Source organism: Macaca thibetana, chromosome 11 (genome assembly GCF_024542745.1).
Source record: "Macaca thibetana thibetana isolate TM-01 chromosome 11, ASM2454274v1, whole genome shotgun sequence".
Classification (NCBI taxonomy): Eukaryota; Metazoa; Chordata; class Mammalia; order Primates; family Cercopithecidae; genus Macaca; species Macaca thibetana.
In genome coordinates, this window is record NC_065588.1 from 102,639,023 (window position 1) to 102,659,758 (window position 20,736).

The window sequence follows — 20,736 nt, forward strand, 5'->3', positions numbered from 1 at the left end:
CAGTATTTCTTCTTGAACAATATTTTTAGAAGTGTCTGTGTTCCATTTGGAGTACATTAAAGAACATCTATATAACCTGCTGTCTGATGCATGTGACTGATGTGCCATTTACCTGAAATTGGAATTCTTGCAGATATATTGCTAGAGAGTTTAATACTACCACCTGATAACTATTTATGTCTTCAATCAAGAATAAGTACTTTTCTGACCCAGTGTAGCAGCTCACCCCTGTAATCCCAGTGCTTTGGGAGGCTGAGGCAGGAGAATCGCCTAAGGCCAAGAGTTTGAGACCAGCCTGGACAACATAGCAAGACCCTATGTCTAAAAAAATAAAATAAAAATAAAACATTAACCAGACGCAGTGGCATACACCTGTAGTCCTAGCTACTCGGGAGGCTGAGTGGAAGGATCACTTGAGCCCAGGAGTTATGGGTTACAGTGAGCTATGATCGTGCCACTGCCCTCCAGCCTGGCTGAGAACCTATGTATTAAAACAGGAAAAAGAAAAACTTTTCTGTTTTCTGCTACCAAATGAAATACATTACTTTTTAAAAGATTACAATTTACCAGTCTGGGTAACATGGCAAGACCCCGTCTCTACAAAACACTTAAAAATTAGCCAGATGTGGTAGTGCAGGCCTGTAGTCCCAGTAACTCAGGGGGCTGAGGCTGGAGGATTGCATGAGTCCAGGAGGTGGAGGCTCTGTGAGCCATGTTCATGCCACTGCACTCCAGCCTGGGTGACAGAGCAAGACCCTGTTGCCAATATATATATTGCAAATATATATATTTTTTGCACTTTGTAAATAGTGCTTTTTAGTCAGAATTTTTCTTCCTTAAAGATGTGAATCTCTCAAAGTACTGTTTTGTACCCCTCATTTCAAAATTGACTGAGGGCCAGGTGTGGTGGGTCACACCTATAATCCCAGCACTTTGGGAGGCTAAGGCAGGAGGATTGCTTGAGCTCAGGAGTTGGAGATCAGCCTGGCCAACACAGTGAGACCTCATCTCTACTAAAAATAAAAAAAAGTTAGCTGAGTGTTGTGGTGTGCACCTATGATCCCAGCTCTTGGGAGGCTGAGGTGGAAGGATCACTTGAGTCCACTTTGAGGCTTCAGTGAGCTATACTTGGAACACCACCGCATTGCAGCTTGGACAACAGAGTGGGACCCTGACTCAAAAAATATGTAGATATAGATACATATCCTGAGTATAAAATAGAACTATTTTATAGTAGCCCCATAAATGACAGTTCCATCCTTGTATTACTCAAGCCAACAAAACCCTCTATTTCCATCCTGACCCTTTTTCTCTATATCGACATCAATCCCTAGCTCATCATATGAGCCTTCCAAATATATCTGGAATCTGAACTATTTTTCACTACCTCAATCCATCACCTAGTCCAGGCCATTTCCATTTCTTACCTGGATTTTTGCAAAAGCCTCCTATTTTGACACCTGTTCCCATACAGTCTTTTCCTAATAGAGTAGAGGGGGCATGTCCGTTCTCTTCTCAAATCCCTCAGGGGCTTTCCATCTCCCTCAGAAGTCCTTACAGAGGCCTTCCAGTTCCTGCACAATCTGCCCACTCCCATTTCTACCTCTCCCCGCTCCCTGTTTCAACCACACTGGCCTCTTCTCCGAATATTCCAGGCATGCCTCTGCCTTAGCACCTTTGCACTGGCTGCTTCCTCTGCCTGGAGCACTCTCTCACATACCTGCATGGCTCACTGCTTCACCTCCTCCAGGTCTTCACTCAGGTGTCTCCTTCTCTTGAGACTTTTCTGACCACTCTGTTGAAAGTAGAAACTCTTATCTCTATCTACTCCTCTTTACTACTTTTTTTTTTCCTTCTTGTGCCTATTACCATAGAGTAAAATTGGTATTTTACTGATGTATCTATGTATTGTCTATCTCCCCTCACTAGAAGCTTCATGAAAGCAGGGATTTTCATCTGGTTTTTCATTGTTGTAAATGAATATAACTCTCAGCATTACCCAATTACCAAGCTATTCCATACATCAAATTAATTTCATTTTAAAAATCTAGAAGTTTTTATATTATTTAATTCATACTTACGTTTTTTAAAATGTAGAAATGCATGAAGCACAAAGAATGAATTCCCTTCCTTTCCCATCCCACCAGACTCTACCCTCCAGAAGTCACCAATGCTAATAATTTCTTATGTATTATTCTAGATTTTTTTTTCTGAGTATAAACATACACACATGATTCCACACAATGTGTGTGTATAAAACAGTGAAAACATTTCCAGTGCCTTGATTTTGAAACTTAACCAGTATACTCTGGACATTTTCCATATTAGTATATATATTTATATACATGTATATTTGTATACACAGTCATATGTCACTTAATGACGGGGATGCATTCTGAGAAGTTTGTTGTCAGGTGATTTCATTTTGTGAATATCATAGTGTACTTAAACAAACCTAGATGGTGTCTGTCACACACTATCACCTACTACACACATAGACTATATGCTAAAGCCTGTTGCTTCTAGACTACAAACCTGTACAGCATATTACTCTACTGAACTTTGTAGGCAGTTGTAACACAATGGTAAGTGTGTATCAAAACATATCTAAACAAAGAAAGGGTATAGTAAAAATGCAGTATTAGAATCTTTTGGAACCACCATCATTTATGCAGTCTGTTGTAGACCAAAATGTTTTGTGGTGTGTGACTGTATACATATAAATATATATATTTTTTAATTGCCGTTTGTTATTACATTATCTACCTACACGTATTTAGTTTATTAACTAGTTCCCTACCGTTGAATATTTAGGTAGTTTCCAATTGTTCTACTGTTATAAACAACAGGTTACTTAGTTTTCATTCTAACTAAATTTAAGTGCTTTATACGCAGTGAATAAGAAATCTCGGCTGAGTGCAGTGGCTCATGCCTGTAATCCCAGCACTTTGGGAGGCCAAGGCAGGTGTATCACCTGAGGTTTGGAGTTTGAGACCAGCCTGACCAACATGGAGAAACCCCGTCTCTACTAAAAATACAAAATTAGCTGGATGTGGTGGCGCATGTCTGTAATCCCAGCTACTCGGGAGGCTGAGGGGGGAGAATCGCTTGAACCCGGGAGGCGGAGGTTGCGGTGAGCCGAGGTCGCACCATTGCAGTCCAGCCTGGGCAACAAGAGCAAAACTTCGTCTCAAAAAAAAAAAGAAAAATAAGAAATCTCCCAATTCCTGTTCAGTTTCTAAACTGATGCCTTTAAAGAGAATGATTTTCTTTTTTGTAAAATCAGAATCTAGAGTGTTTGGATGTCTAGTAATTATTAGATACATATGAGTTTATGCATGTTGTCACCATAAAAGAAAAAAACTTCAGATGTTTCTTTTCATTTTTCAACTCAATCCAATCTTAACATCTGTAAAAGTAGTTTCTACTTAGATGGAGAATGTCAACTTGGCCAATATTTAAACAAAGCAGTATATTTAAAAGAAACTCTGTTTTCTTCTAGACTATAAACTGTAGCTATAAGCTGATGTTCTTTAAAGAAAAAAGCAAAACAAAACCTGAAGTCTTTTCCCTTCCTACTTGACAAAGGAAGTCTTTTCCCTTCCTGCTTGTCTGAGAGGATTGGGTTTCTGTTAAGTCATAAGGTGAAAACAGTACTCTTCACGAACTACATGGAAGGCACCTTCTGTCACCAAACTAGGGACATAATTTCATACATGTGTTTTGGGAAAAAAAATAGATGAAAAACTGGATAAATGGGAGATCTTTTACCAGGTACATTCCATTGATGGGTTGGGATCTGGTTTATTGGACATCACTTCGGTCCACAGGTGCTGTAAACCACTGACATTTTTAAGGTTACACTTCACAAGCGCTTGAGGGAAAAATAGTAGGTCCATAGAGATCACAGATCCTGGATGACACATCTGTTACTTTCCACAAATACCTATAATTAACCTGAGTACTCTTTCCTATTAACACAACTGAGTTGCTTCATCATTTGGCCAAAAAACTGAATTTTCTACAGAAATATATTGTGAAAGTAACCAAGATTCTGACATCTACTAGGTAAAATCTTACTTTGTGTCCAATACTACCCATAGCAGAGCTGTCCAGTAAAATAAAATGCAAGCCACCTATATAACCTCAAACTTTCTAATAGCCACATTAAAAAGGTAAAAAGAAACTGGTAAAATTATTTTAAATAATAGTTTTATTTGTGACTATATCCAAAATATTATCATGTCAACAGGTAATTAATATAAAACTAATGAGCTACTTTACACTTTTTTTCCTACTATAAGTCCTCAAAATCTGGTGTGCACTTACAGCACATTTCAATTTGGATGCCAATTTTTTATCAGAAATACTAGATCTCATTTCATAACATTTATACTTTTAAAAGATTCATAAATGTGAGTTGTTCCAAGATAAAAGGTTTTGTGTAACTGAACTGAGTTATTTAAATTTCAATTTGAGTTTTAAATTTTAAAGTAATTAAAATTAAGTAAAATAAAAAAAATTCAGTTTCTCAGTCACACTAGCCCAGCATTTCAAGTGCTCAGTAGCCACAGTTATCTAGTGTCTAGTGGCTATGGTATTGGTCCCTGTGGGTCTATAGTAACTATTCTTTTTTTTTTTTTTTTTTTTTTTTTTGAGACAGTGTCTTGCTCTGTTGCCCAGGCTGGAGTACAATGGCAAGATCTTGGCTCACTGCAACCTCCATCTCCTGGGTTCAAGCAATTCTCCTGTCTTAGCCTCCAGAGTAGCTGGGATTACAGGTGCCCACCACCATGCGTGGCTAATTTTTTGTATTTTTTAAGTAGAGACAGGGTTTCACTGTATTGGCCAGGCTGGTCTTGACCTCCTGACCTCAAGTGATCCACCTGCCTAGGCCTCCCAAACTGCTGGGATTATAGGCATGAGCCACTACGCCCGGCCTATAGTAACTATTTTTTTTTTTTTTTTTTTTGAGACAGAGTCTCGCTGTCTCGCCAGGCTGGAGTGCAGTGGCATGATCTCGGCTCACTGCAACCTCCGCCTCCCGAGTTCAAGCAATTCTCCTGCCTCAGCCTCCCAAGTAGCTGGGGCTACAGGTTCGCGCTACCACACCCAGCTAATTTGTATTTTTAGTAGAGACAGGGTTTCACCATGTTGGCCAGCATGGTCTCGATCTCTTGACCTCATGATCCACCTGCCTCGGCCTCTCAAAGTGCTGGAATTACAGGCGTGAGCCACTGTGCCCAGCTAGTAACTATTCTTAAAGGACGTATATTCCACTCTTAAATGGTGATACAATGTGCTCATTGATATATGTTAGAAGAATGAGGAAAAGCAGTCTACTCATCCATGTGGATATTGTTGATGTATTTCTATATGTTGAATATAGTAATTTATGTGTGAATTACAAGTTCTTACATTTTGTTGTATTTTATTTAAGTATGTTTTTATTTTACCAGTTTTACTAGCATCAAATTTTATTGACATATAAATCCCCTGAGGACCTAAATAACAATATTTTTATACCCTTTAAGAGAAATTTATTTTTGTACTTGATGCTTAAGATATGTGATTTTTACTTAACTTGTTAGAGACACCACCCACTTGGAGATTGAGCCCTTCACTCTTCTCGGCGTGTGTGCTGGACTGATCCCATACCCTCACCATAACCAGTCACCGAGAAACACTTACCAGTGTGCCATGGGGAAACAAGCCATGGGTAAGATTTCCTTCTTGAAAGTTGGTTCTAAATACTTGGAAATACTTTTGGAAAAAATCTTACACCTTTATTCCTGCTTCACCAGTATTATATGTTTAAACAAATCAGGCACTGGGAACACCGGAGGGTTACCAAGCCCAGGGAGTTACGTATGAAACTCTGCAAGGCTTGGTGCCCTGCCATGTCTAAAGCTTAAACAAAAATGGAGAAAACCTCTCTAAACTTGTTTCCTTCAAGAAAACAAAGCAATATATAATTAGTGTCACATAATTAAGAGGGATAAATGTAAAGAGAAAAGCCCTGTAAGATGTAACTTGTTAACCTTGAGAGATGGGAGAAAGGGCAGAAAAACTCAAGCTTAAGGAGGAAGAGGGAGAAAAAAACAGATAAAGATGTACGATGTCTATTCAAATGTACCTAGTAATTGCCTGGTTGACAATCCCCGAAACCATTATACCCTTGCAATTGCTAATGTATCTCCTAAAACTTACCCAATTCATGTCACACTGGTTCCTGAGTTTATTTTGCTTCCTCTTTCTCTTTTTCTTCCTTTCATATATTTATTTATTCATTTGTAACATTTATTGAGCATAACTGTAGACTAGACATGAGGCTGGAGCCTGAAAATAGAAAGATGAGGCAGAGTCCTGTGCTCAGGGAGTTCAGAGTCTAGTAGAGGAGACCAACAAATAAAACAGTAACCCAATCTAGTATAATAAATGCTGTAATTGAAAACCAAAATCTAAGAAAATTAGAGGAGGAAGGTCACTTAAAGTAAGAGTGGGTTGTTTCTGAAGGGTAGAGCTGAGCTGAGTCTTAGAAGACTGAGTATATTTGAAGGTATGGAAGTGTGAGCAAGTATGGCATAAGAGGTCTCAGTTCTTTGGTGTGGCTGCCTAGTGTAGCATGGTACAGAGGCGTGAAAGGGAAGTGCCATATGTTGAGGAGTTTGAGTTTTATCTTGAAGGTAATACAGAGAGAATGCTGGTGCCCCCTTACCCGCCACAAAAAAAGTTTTACTTATAAAGCTTTTTGAAATGTTTTTTAAAATCATTTAAATCCTAATATATTTAATAAATTTTATTTTCGTATATGCCCATGACACCAGTATGATTGCCATCTCTGATTTAAAGTATGATGCAAGGGGCTTCATAAAGAAACTGTAAAAATGTAGAGAGGGAGGCATTGCATTGCCTTTGGGTAACAACCGGAATGCATTTAGCTCCTCCATTACCAACAACCAGCTGCAACTGACCATAGCTTGGCAATTAAGAAACCCTATTTCTTCATTATGGATAGAGAGTAGATATATTTCTTTTCAAGTTTTTATATTGCCCTCTGGTTAGCTACCAAGAAATAAAAAGCATTTTATCCTGCTAGTATTTACCTGAATGATGTAATGCCTGGACAGTTGAGAATCATTCCCAGTGGGAAAATCTAAACAGCAGCTCATCAATTTAGCCTTTCCATTCATCCTCAGCAGCGGTGTAGGCTGATTTCCCGCTTGTGCTTCTGACTTGCTAACAAGTTGAAATATACAGTACTGAACCCTGTGTGTCATGAAAGGGCTATCACTTCTATTGGGTTTACCAAACCATTTTGTTTCATGATGTGAATCCCAGCTGAAACAATACACCTTTTGTGTGGAACCTTCAGCAGAATTAACGGAAGACTAATCACTTCATCGCTAATGCCACTCTTTAGTGTGTTTGAAGATCGAAACAGAAAGAGCTGCAGCTATCTCCATGTAGTGAAGCTTTTTTAAAAAATAAAGAATAGACTTGAAAGAAAGAAATAATATTTTTATTTTTATAACTCTGCTTCCCACAAAAAAAGAAAAGAAAAGAAAAACCCTTTATATGTGGCCATGAGTATCTGAAACGTTTGGTTAGTTACCACACACAGTTAAGCAGGATCAGTGTGTACAGAAAGCCAATTCAGTGTCTGTAGAGTTCTTTTGTAGTTTTCTGTGTGAAGGTTTTTTTTCTCGTTTTGTTTTGAGTGTCATTTGCAATTCATTGTCTGTGTTTTCTGAGGTTGGTGTATTCAGCTGCTCTGACCCTGGGTCCTGCACATTTAGCTCCTTGGATACAATCCTCTGACGTTACTGCTGACGCTAGGAAGACAAAAGCCACTGAATATCTTAAGTAATAAAAAAAAGCCTTTGTTACTGTTTGTTATTATAAAACACCTGACTGGAAAGAAAAGCAGCGAGATAAAAGTACATTTAGAGTTGGCATATAACACAGCAGCATTTCTCTGTGGACACTGAAATAGCTGCAGAAGTATTGAGCAAAGTCTGCTTGCAAAACGACAAAAGGAAAAAGGTCGGCAGAGGGAGAAAACCCACAGCAGATACCCAGGTCTGTAATGCAGACTTCGCACTTTAAGTAGGACTTCTCTGGATCGGTTTAATTCCTTGCAGTCTTGACAGCTGATAACTAAAACTCACACTCTATCCTGTCTTTACTATGAGCCATTGCTGAAGATTATTTAAATTCAGAGATTCTATGTGGATTTTCTAAAATAATATTTTAGTTGCTAGTCATCTGTCTGCTGGTCTGGTCCATTTATAACATGGAAGATAGTAGGTCACAATTAATTCACTAAATATTCTAGCCAATCTGGAATATTTGCTCTCTACCATTCCCTACTATCCCTCCCACTACCCCACAAGAGAGTGAAGAAATGAAAGTCATTTTCTGTTACTACGAAGGAGACCCACAAACCACAGAGATGGAAAGCCTTACCTTGTATGTAAGAGGGAGCTAATCCACGATAAAACACCAGCAGAGGGTGTTTCTTCAGTCTTAGGCGCTTTAAGTTATTAATAAAGTTCGAGTTCCCACACAGCACCTTACTGTGCCACTGAGAAGCACTTCTCCATGGATATGGCTGTGTGTGTATTGTGACATGGCTCAGAGCAAGAAAGTCAGGTGGACATCTGGAAATGGCTGGATCTCCAGGTCACTCCCTCAGCACTACCAGGAAGGGCTATGTGTTGGAGCCACCTTTTGTGTCATCTCATTGGCGCCCGATGCCAAGTTCACATGAGCCACACTTTCATATCCTGCCCATTCATTAGTTGGTAATCCTCTAGTGGAACACTTTCTCCTGTGTAAAAGGATCATTCAGTTACTATCAGCTCAATTAATGAATATGCAGCACAGACCTTCGCAGACCTCAACAGTGGCTCCTTCTCACTACCCCTTCCCGCTTCAACTGCAAACTACTGGGACTGTTTTCTAAGCTCAGGAGCGAATGCAGCTTCTGTTTTTGTATTTGTTTTCAATAGATTCTATTCCTAAGTAGATAGTTTCTTCCTTTCTGTTCCCCACTTTGCAGTAGGCTGAGATGTACTAGAAATAGGCTGGAGGATTTTGAGACACTAAAAACACAATATACAAAGATCCTCATAAAATTTTGTTTCATCCTACACCTCCCCCTTTCTGTTTGATTTGATTTTTAGCATATTTATTCTTTGTCCATTTGAGGGTACAAATGCAAAAAATGTTTTGGCCAAATTACCCTGGAAATTATTTTTCAAATTCTGCTATTGGTTAAAAATTTTTTTAATTATTGTAGCTATTTTAGGTATAAGCTTGTGTGGTATTTTCTAAGACTAGAATGTTAGCAATGAATATATACGGAGGTACAGTTGAGTACTCTAAGTTTAGTATGTAGCTTTGAGTGGGAGGTAGAATGAATGATATTATAGGGTAATAAGATATGTATTTTTATTATTACTAATATTGTTAATATTGGTTATAAATAATGTTGCCACTTACTGAGTGTCCAAATTCTTTACATACATTATTTCTTTTTTTTTTTTTTGAGATGGAGTGTTGCTGTCACCCAGGCTGGAGTACAGTGGCACAATCACAGCTCACTGCAACCTCCACTTCCTGGGTTCAAGGAATTCTCCTGCCTTAGCCTCCTGAGTAGCTGGGACTGCAGACGCACGCCACCATGCCCAGCTAATTTTGTGTGTGTGTGTCTGTTTTTAGTAGAGACAGGGTTTCACCATGTTGGCTAGGCTGGTCTCGAACTCCTGACCTCATGTGATCTGCCTGCCTTGGCCTCCCAAAGTTCTGGGATTACAGGTGTGAGCCACCATGCCCAGCCCCTTTTTGTTTTTTAATCATAATAATAATCCTTTGAAATATAATACATACTTTTTTTTGTTCTGACAAGGAAGCTGAATCCCAGTTTTGTTGAGTAACATATAAAAGGTTTTCTATGTCTTCTATGTAATGTTACCTATAAAGCTTACTAAAATTCTTCTCAACCAAAACTAACTTCTTTTCTCATTTTTTTCCTGTCCATTGTGGATCACGATCAGGCTGCCTTTTCTGGTAGAATGTAAATTATAAGCCCCTTTAAGTCAGGGGCTCTGTTATTTATTACAGGTTGAATATCCCTTACCTGAAATGCTTAGGACCAGGAGTGTTTCAGATTTTGGATTTTTTTGGATTTTGAAATATTTGCATATACATAATAAGATATCCTGGGGATGGGACCTAAGTCTAAACATGAAATCCGTTTAAGTTTCATATACACTTTATATACGTAGCCTAAAGATAATTTATATGATATTTTTAATAATTTTGTACATGAAGCAAAGTTTGACTAAGTTTTGACTACAACCCATCACATGAGGTCAGGTGTGCAGTTTTCCACTTGTGGCGGCGTATTGGTGCTCAAAATGTTTCTGATTTAGGAGCATTTTGGACTTTGGATTTTTGGCTAAGGATGCTCAACCAGTGTTAAGTTGACTCTTGAACAACACAGGGGTTAGGAGCATCAACTCCTCTCACAGTTGAACATCCATGTATAACTTTTGACTCCCCTAAAGCTAATTACTAATAGCCTACTGTTGACTGAAAGTCTTACCAATAACATAGTCAATTAACACTTACTTTGTATGTGATATGTATTATATACTATATTCTTACAATTCAAATAAGCTAGATAAAAGAAAATGTTATTAAGAAAATTATAAGGAAGAGCAAATATATTTATTATTCTTTAAGTGGAAATGGATTATCATAAAGGTCTTTGTCCTCGTCGTCTTCACACTGAGTAGGCTGAGGTGTAGAGGAAGGGAGAGATTGGTCTTGCTGTCTCAGGGGCAGTAGAGGCAAAAGAAAATCCATATATGAGTGGTCTCCCTTTTTAAGGAAGCTGAAAATAGTAATAGGGGAATCAGAGTTTGAGCATGTGCTGCACACAGACAAGCCCTATCATTTGCTTGCCTATTGCTTCTTGGCAAAATGGTTAGTCAGCCATTCATTATTTTTATAAAAATTTGGGAATCTGATAGCATTTTGAAGTTTTATGACATAGAATAGTTTATAAATCCTATTTTAACATTTTAACTTACACACCCATAGTCAGTGCTGCTAAAAATGCACGTATATGTATACTATCACAAGTTTTTTGAAAAGCCTTTAGAGAAAACTTTTTGATGTCATAAGCACTAAACATCTGCTAAACTATTTTGTTGTTCATCCATTCAGTGGTCAGTTGTAATGCCTGAGAATTATGTTCTGGGCCTGTTAGCACAATTTATAGCAGGATCCAGTCTCTTTCACCATTGTTTAGAGGTGCAGCCATTTATGTTTCCCTGCTGCATAATAATGCGTGTCTCAGGTTTCAGAAGACATGTTTGGCAGCCTGGTGGGACATTGCCTAAACCCTTGTCTCCAGCTGAGTAAAGTATACAATTGGAACTGAAATCTCAACATAAATTTTAAGTGATTTCATATAAAAGGACAAACTTATTGTCAGTGAACTTCACCATAATCCCAGCAGTAGTAATCTTATTTCTAAAACAGTAAGTGATCTATTGCCAGGTATCCTGCCCAGTTTATTAGTTGGCACTAAAATAGCATAAATTAATTGGCAATTTATAGTGCAAACTCGATAAAAAGTTCATGAGGTTCAGTTCGACTTGTTTTTCAGCTGAATCCTGTTAAATTTTTAGAGATTTAAGCACATACTGTCATAAAAAGTATAATGGGATTCTTCAGTTTAATTCACTTGACATTTATTGAGCATCTATAATCTATATAATAAGCATGGCACTGTCACTGTACTAGATATTCCCTACATATTTACTATTTATTTCAATAGTAATTGTCAAGGAGTACCATATCATTTTTGCTGCTTGGTTTATTTTCTTTTTCTTTTCTTCTTCTTTTTTTTTTTTTTTTTTTTTTTTTTTTTTTTTTTTTTTGAGACAGGGTCTTGCTCTGTTGCCCAGGCTTGAGTATAGTGGTATGATCTTAGCTGACTGCAACCTTTACATCCTGGGCTCAAGCACTTCTCATGCCTCAGCCACCCAAGTAGCTGGGACTACAGGCACACACCATGCCCAGTTAATTTTTGCATTTTTAGTAGAGACATGGTTTTGTCATGTCTGGTCTTGAACTCCTGAGCTCAAGCAATCCACCCACATTGACCTCCCAAAGTGCTGGGATGACAGGCATGAGCCACCACGCCCAGCCTGAATAACTTACTTTCATCCCCAAAATGAAATCATCATTGATTTAATGACATGAGTATGGAGAAAAAGTTAAAGGAAATGAATATTGAGTTTTGGTGTCTGCACACCCTAGGGTGTAACTCTGTGAAATGGCACTTAGGTACTTTGGAGTGTGTGTGTGTGTGTGTGTGGTGTGTGTGTTGTGCATGTGTCACTATGGAAGCATGTGCAAGAGAGAGAGGCTTAAAGCTAGCTTCTTTTTTCTAACACTAACATCTGTTCTTAGCTATTCATGGGGGAAAAAAAAAGAGATACCTAGGAGAAGTTAAAGAGGCTCTGTAGCCCACACTCAAGCTCAACGGTAGAGCAAGACTGAGTTTTCCAAATTTAACGTCTCTGTGTAGCATCAGTTCTGTGCCCACAAGCCCAGGAGACTAAAAGACTTTTCTTCAGACAGGTCCATGAACCCCACTGTGTTTATGAGGGGAAATGAGAGAAAGGGATGAGAGAAAGGGTTAACCTTCTGATTTCATGTTCAGTTGACAGTGACCCAATAACACCCTTCTGAGGAACAATCAGGTGGAAAGACTGATTGCTAAGGAGGGAAGAGCCCACCCCTGATTGGGCTGTACCCTAGATTTCTTAAGGAAGGGACCAAGCCTTTTCCCATTTTATCTCCAGTGTTTGGCACAGAGTAGATGTTTATTAACTGCTTAATAAGTGAATCATCAAATAAATGAATAATCCCCTCTTCCTTGCTCTCACTTTAATTCCTCTTTGTTCATTCTTTTTCTTCCCTTCTCTCCTGTATTCTTTTTCATTTAGAACTTTTGTAATTGTTTATTTCTTTTTATGGAATATACCTGTTTATCCATTTTATAAGCTCCTTGGATGTGAACACTGGGCGTTATCTTACATTACCTCTCCCCAGCAGGCCTGGAACATGGTAGAACCGAATAAAGAATTGTTGATTGTGAAGTTAACCAGTGGAAACTAAATCCCTTAAATGGGATAATATAAATCCAAAAAGTCTAAATTATTTAGATTAAGATATACTCTGAGTATATTTTTCCTTCTTTGTAGGACTTTAAAACTTTAAATATTAGTGAGAAAAGTTGCTTTTACAAGTTGTTAAGCCACCATGAGAGTATTGCTTTTGAAATTTTGAACCTGAAGAGTTTCTTCATTTTAATTAGTGATGTTAATGTATTTATCTCTATTTTCATTACTACCTTATTATTTCACATAATAGAATGTTGTATTTTGTTTTCTTCAATATCAATGCAGGTACTATAGGATACAACCAGCGAAACAGAATTGATACTCTCATGTATCTACTAGCATATCCACAAAAACCCATGGTTAAGACAAAAACCATTGAATTGATAGAATTTGAGAAACTGCCAGCTGGACAGAATGCAACAGTTGCTGTGATGAGCTATAGTGGCTATGATATTGAAGATGCCCTTGTTTTAAACAAGGCCTCTTTAGACAGAGGTAAGTGAATTTTCAAAACTAATGCCAAAGGTGCTTTTTGCAGAGTTAGATATAGGGATGATTAATGTAGAGATCACTTGGTTAATGTCATTTCAAGTTATTTGAATTTTATGATATAGAAACAGGAGATGGTTGGGTTTTGATGTTGGCTTTCTTGTCATTTTTAATGAATAGTATATGGAGATAATTTGTTAAACATACTACTACAGAATATTTTTCTTCTCTGTTATTGTATTGGTTACGTGAGACAGTCCTTCAAAGAGAAAAAAAACGTAAGAATGTGTTTTACAGCAGGAATTACAATATATGAAATATGTGTTTTCACTGTATCTAGTGATATATATTATTAACAAACCTGTTTGAGAGGGCAGTAGCAATATCTGGATGTAAAAAGCTGTTTCTTATTTGCGTAACCTCATAATTTGGTACCTTCTTTGGCCAAGTGACGAAAGTTAAAAATATACGGCCGCAAACTCTGGCGTGGAGTTTTTCTGCTTTTCTTTCTGTTTTTGACAATTACTTTCGCAAGTCACCACTTCGTGATTTGTTAGACATCACCTGATCTGAAGTCTGACTTCTCTATTCATAATCTCGATTTCTCTTTTTCCTTTCTGGCATACCCACTATGCCTTCCCCTTCCCTCTTTGTAGTTGCTAGGCAGCCATAATAGTACTCCTAGACATGTGTCTTTGGCATTAATGTTGGCCACACTTAATTTATGCCTCTTTTTTTCCTCCAAATGACAACAGCCATGCTTTAAAACTAGATGTTTTCCTTTCTGATTAACTGGTAACATTTATGTGGAAATCTGAAGACTTTGTGATGTCTGTCAGAAACTCTGCAACCCAATTTAATGATCTGAGTTTACTGTCCGCTAGCTCTTAAGCTATCACCTGTGAATAAAATGTCTCTTTACACTTTGAAGAAAACAGTTCTTGATTTCATGCAGTTAAGATTCACATTGCACTCCAGCATGTTGCAGTTAATGGCTACTGTATGAAATTTCAAGATCATGAAATGTTTCCAAACCAGCTGGCATTCTGAGCCCAGTTTATTATGGCCATACACAATTTCCTAGGAGCCATGATGACTACGGCCTTGCTTAAAGACACAAATGTCTTCATCTGACGTCCGGTTGTAGAAATTTGTTACTTCATCTCACAGTCACCTTCATATTTAAAAAATTACATTACAGCCCTGAGATTTTATTTATAAATCCACTTTTACCTGATTGATTTCTAAAGTCACATTCTTAGATTTCTGCTTTTGGTGGAAAATTGTTAAGTGAAGGATTTTACAGCCATGCATTTATTTCATCAGTAATAACTGGCATTGCATCCTGAGACATTTTCTTATTTAAGTGAACTCTGGCATGGCTCAATATATCCTGAGGAGATTAGTAAGAGAATCTAGTTTAAAATAACTGCTTGGCCAAAGGGAAAAAAGAAAGAAATGCAGCCACAGAATCTTAGGAAATTATAGTGTTGAAGGAATGACAGCTGTTTTGGGTAACTCTACAACTCATGGATTTTTTTCTTTTAGGGATTCAGTGGTTGAGTTTTTTTGCCCCACCCAAAGGTTTTTCTTCTGTCCTTTTTGCTTATTTTTCTTCCTTTTATTTTTCGGATCCATTGGTAGACAGCTTATTTTTCTTAATGTTCAGATTGTTAGTTGACTTCACAGCTTTTCCCTCATCCACTAGATAAATGCAATCTAAAAATGTCATTAAACTCCAATCTTTAGGGCAGAGAACTATTTTTCCCATTGAAATAATTTGATTGTTCTTTTTTCATTCTGTCTCTTCTCTGGAGGAAAATTAGTGTTTTTACGTGCTGGCTTAGAACTTGCTCTAAATGCCAAATTTTAAAAAGAAGAACTTTCCAGGGAAGGTTAGCAGAAGTTGTGCACCAAAAGGATGTGTGTCCTGGCTCGGGAGTCAGTGGCCTTGTGCTGTTTAACACAATCCTCAACTCTGCTGCCAGCTTGCTAGATGACCTTGGCCACTTAATTTCTGTGGACCTCACTCCTAGTGCCTGTGAAAGGGATAGGTTAAGCAGGTGATTTCTAAGGCCCTTTCCAATTCTAATATTCTATGGCTCTGTCCTCTGAAAGAATCACAGTGCCAGTCTTAGATTTCTCTCACCCTTCTCCAGTTGTATTCCGTGCAGAAAATGGTTCTAGAGATTCCAGTGTTTACACAGACAGTAGGTAGGGGACAAGTCCTGTGCCACTTCTTCAGATTATCAGATTTTTATTTGGTTTGTACTGGTCCCAGATTATGATCAAATACAGAGAAGCTTTGGGATTTGGGGGAGAGTAAGGTGGAGTGGATTGCTGAGTAGCACAAATCCATGTTTTCTTATAGCTTTGGATTACTGGTGGTTCTAATGCCCATTTTGGTTTCATTTTAGGCTTTGGGCGTTGCCTTGTATATAAAAATGCTAAATGTACATTGAAACGATATACCAATCAGACTTTTGATAAAGTAATGGGGCCCATGTTGGATGCTGCTACAAGGAAACCTATCTGGCGACATGAAATCTTAGATGCAGATGGTATTTGTTCTCCAGGTAAAAGCCTTTTGAAAGAAATATTTTTAATATATACCTTTGAAATCATGTGTTATTCCATAATATTTCTGAATATTTGACAAAAAGGGCAGAAAAACGTAACAACCTATAAAACCACTATCCAGACTCAACCAATGAGGTCATTTTTGATGAATTTCCTTCCAGTTTGTTTTTCTATACACTATGTTTTTACCTATCAGTAATCTATGCTAACTGTAATTTTCTAGTTATGATTTTGAATAATAGAAAAGCCACTTTAAGGAAATATTTAGAGTAGTTCGTGTCCCTGCATCTGCACTGGTATTTCTTCATTTATGCATTTAGCTTACAGACTACTTTAGAATTTTATCCCCCTGCAAAGGTATGACTCCATTATAATTACAAACTTGTAATGCATTATGTTGATGAAACAAATAGTCCTTGCCCTTATGGGTCTCACAGGCTGGTGCAGGAGACTGACATTGATCAGAGGATCATGCACAAACGCAGGTTAAGGAATCATATAGGTAGCTATGAGGCCATTTTATAGCAAGAGGATTTGACCTAGTTAGGAAGATCAGCATGGCCTTCCCCAAGGAAGTGAGCTGGAATCTGAAGGATAGGGAAGAGTTAACTAAAGAAGAAGGTCAGGGAGCGTGTTCTAAGTAGTAAGAAAAGCTTGTGCAAGGGTCCCGGAGCTTGGTAGTTGAAAGATCTGAAAGAAGACCAGTGCGGCTAACAAGAAGAGAGTGCAGGGAAGCATGGTGCGCATGAGTTGGTGGGTGACGCGCGGGGTAGGTGCCAGAGTAAGCAAGTCCTTGCAACTGTGTTAGTATTGTCTTTATTTTATTTTATTAATTTTATTTTTGAGACAGGGTCTCAGTCTGTCACCGAGGCTGGAGTGCAGTGGCACAATCTCAGCTCACTGCAACCTCTGCCTCCTGGATTCAAGCGATTCTCCCACTTCAACCTCCAGGATAGCTGGGACCCATAGGCGCGTGCCACCATGCCTGGCTAGTTTTTTGTATTTTTTGTAGAGATGAGGTCTTACCATCTTGTCCAGGCTGGTCTCGAACTCCTGGGCTCAAGTTCTCCACCCACCTCGGCTTCCCAAAGTGCTGGGATTATAGGCATGAGCCACCATGCTGAGCCCGTGATACTATTTTCATTATGATCCTAAAAGCAGTGATATATTCAGATATGTGTTTTGAAATGATCATTCTGACTACAGTGTAGAAAAAGGATTAGAAGGGCACTGAAATAGAAGGTAGACCTGGTACCAGGAGCTGTGGTGAAGGTGGAGAGAACCCAGTTGTTAGGAGGAAAATCCACATGACTTTGTCATGGTTGGCCTGTGGGTGGTGAATGCTTTATCAAGCTGTGATTCCAAAGAGACACAGAGTACGTGACTTCTCCTCCCTCTGTCTGCCTTTGTTTCTTGGAGGATTTTTCTCATCCTAACACTGGTCAGTATGGCTTGGAAAATATGCGCTATGACAGTACTACAGGTAGTTGGTCTTTGAGCTTACCAGGAAGAGATACAAAGCAAAAATGGGAATAACAGCAAAACCAAAGAAATATTTTGATTTTCTCATTGCCCAAGTTGAATTGGTGGTGGCTTATTACTGGTTGAAATAACTGTAAATAAAAATAAGTGATCAAAACTTAACATCCTAAGAGATATATAAAATTGCTATTTACTGAGATGATGTTTCTTATGTTAACATAGTCCTCTGAATTATTTTCTTAATTTTATATACACTGTGGTGTGTGTGTGTGTGTGTGTGTGTGTGTGTGTCTGTCTGTCTGTCTGTCTGTCTCATTCTGTTGCCCAGGCTGGAGTGCAGTGGCATGATCATAGCTCACTGCAGCCTCAACCTGGGCTCAAGCAGTCCTCCTACCTCAGCCTCCTAAGTAGTTGGGACTACAGGCATGTTCATCTGTGCCTAGTTTGTAATCTTTATTCCACACAGATGATAACAATATGCCTAACACTTTTCTTTTCTTCTCAGGTGAGAAAGTAGAAAACAAACAAGTGCTTGTAAATAAGTCCATGCCCACGGTGACTCAGATTCCTTTGGAAGGAAGTAATGTACCACAGCAACCACAGTACAAAGATGTACCCATAACGTATGTATTGGTTGTGCCTTGATAATATGTAGAAAGGTTAGAAAAAAGGGAAGGAATGGGAGAAATTAGAAGGTAGGTCTTGGTGTGTTGGAGAACTAGAAATAGCAATTTGGGGTAACATTACTTGTCATGAAAAAAGCATGGCATAGAATATAAAACTAGTCTATGGAATCATATAGACCCTAAACTGGGTTTGAGGTATGGACCACATAGGCAGGGGTTCCTGATGGAATTAACAACAGGATGAAGGGTACATGGCATAATAGTGCCTGGGTTTGAGGATCAGTGCAGCTTGCTGGGGCTAGGTTGTGAAATTGATACTGCAGAGAGGGACATGATAAGAGTCATATTTTTAAACAGTGAAACACACTGGCCACAGCATGGCATCACAGTATACTAGAACATAGCCCAGCTCTCGTACAGGTTGTCTTGTGTATCTTACATGAGTAAAGCATTTAAATTCTGTTAGCTTCAGTTTTTTCATTTGTATAATACAGTGAAAGAGTTAGACTTGTTAATCTCTAAATTTCTTCTAAGCTCTAAAATTTAATAAAGTATGAACCTAGTGAGAAGGGCCAATGATAGTCACCACATTGTAATATAAAAACCAAACTAGAAGAGATATTTAACCTAGCCAAGGTGAACTAGGCCAACTGAGTTTAGGAGGTGGCAGTGAGGGTGACATAGGAGAACTGGATTCTTGAGCTGTGATGGCAGTTTTACAAATGTATTCAATACACAGTAGCTGAGGCCTGCTGTGTGCCAGCCACCCTGCCTCTTGTGCCAGTGATATAGAGCTGAAATAAGCCACAGGCGTTGCTTGCAAGGAGTCGTATTTAGTTGGCAAAGACCCCCACACAAAAAAAGTGCGGTAATGACCGTGATCATAATAGCTTATTGGGAGTTTATACTGTACCAGTTACTGTTCTGGACATTTTACATGTGTTAGCTCAGTTAATCCTACCACCACCCTAGGAGCTGTGTTCTCTTAGTGGCTCATTAGAAAGATAAGATGGAAGCAAGGAGAAGTTAAGTAACTTACCAAGGTCACACAGCAGTAAGGGGCAGCACCAGGATTTGAAGTCATGCAATCTGGCTTCAGAGCGCTTCTCTTGACCATTGTGCTAAACACAGCAAGAGAGTTATCTCGGGTGCCATGGATTTGTCTCTGGAGGAGGAGCACCAAGGAGAAAATGGGCAGCTATGCTTAGGGGATGGTCCAGACTCTTACACTGACTTCTACAGGGTGAACAGCTATTTTACAGTTACAGAGGTGGCTATGCTGGTTGGCTCTCTTCCTGTCTTGAAGGAGGATATCTCTTTTTCTGTGCAAAGTTCATCTCTCCTTTTGGTTTCTTAATTTTATTCACTCTTTTCAGAGACCTTTTTCTGTCATCTTCTCTTTTATCCTCCCATATTTTCAACCTGTTTCCTATTGATTCCTTCTTTACAGGTTAGAAAATGTGCTCAGATACTTTTTACCTGTAAAGGAATATAAAAGTTTTTTCTGGTCTTTGTGTCCCTTTCTAGCTGCCACTGTGTTCCTCTTCCTTTGACTCTGAAGCTCCTCAGAGCAGTCGTCTGTCATCTCCATTTCTACTTTGTTACCTTCTGCTCACTCCCTAACCCTCGGAACTGGCCTCTTACCTACCTCCTCATTCTCCTGAAACAGCTCCAGAAGAGGTCACCAAAGACATCCTATATGTTCATTTCATTCAAGAAATACTTTTGTTTTTGAGAGTGAGTCTTGCACTGTCACTCGGGCTAGAGTGCAATGGCACTATCTCGGCTCACTGCAACCTCCACCTCCCAGTTCAAGCGATTCTCCCGCGTCAGCCTCCTGAGTAGCTGGGACTACAGGTGCACACCACCACACCCGGCTAATTTTTTGTATTTTTACAAAAATAAAAAATACAATATGTTGTCCAGACTGGTCTCAAACTCTTCGCCTCATGATCTGCCCACCTCGGCCTCCCAAAATGCTGGGAGTCATAAGTCACGGCACCCAGCCCTTAAGAAATACTTTTTGAGCATTAACAGTATGCCAGGAACTATTCCGGGCGCATGGGATAGTGCAGGGAGGAAAACCAGCAGTACCTGTCTTTGTGGGAATCACACCCCAGTGCTGGAAGAGAGGAAGTAAAGAAATAAGCAAAACCCATGTGTAGTCGAATTTGCCAAATCAGACAGACTCTTCAATCGGAATCTTCTTGCAGACTGGAACTTTGTCTCTTTTTTTCACCTTGTACCCCCTAGTGTCTGGCATAGTACCTGGCACATAGTGGGTATAGTGGGTATTCATTCAGTAAATAGTTATCATATGAATGAATGAATTTCATATGACCCTTCTATAG

The 20,736-nt window shown here is 38.8% G+C and overlaps 1 protein-coding gene across 2 annotated transcripts in view; it reads left to right on the forward strand.

Moving 5' to 3' along the window:
- POLR3B (RNA polymerase III subunit B) overlaps nt 1-20,736 on the forward strand; it is a 136,524-nt gene that overhangs the window by 73,910 nt on the left and 41,878 nt on the right. For both annotated transcript variants that reach the window (XM_050748622.1, XM_050748623.1), the window contains 4 exons: nt 5,592-5,719; nt 13,494-13,703; nt 16,115-16,273; nt 18,265-18,382. In XM_050748622.1, the coding sequence (XP_050604579.1) occupies nt 5,592-5,719; nt 13,494-13,703; nt 16,115-16,273; nt 18,265-18,382 (615 nt within the window). The remainder of the gene's footprint in view (nt 1-5,591; nt 5,720-13,493; nt 13,704-16,114; nt 16,274-18,264; nt 18,383-20,736) is intronic.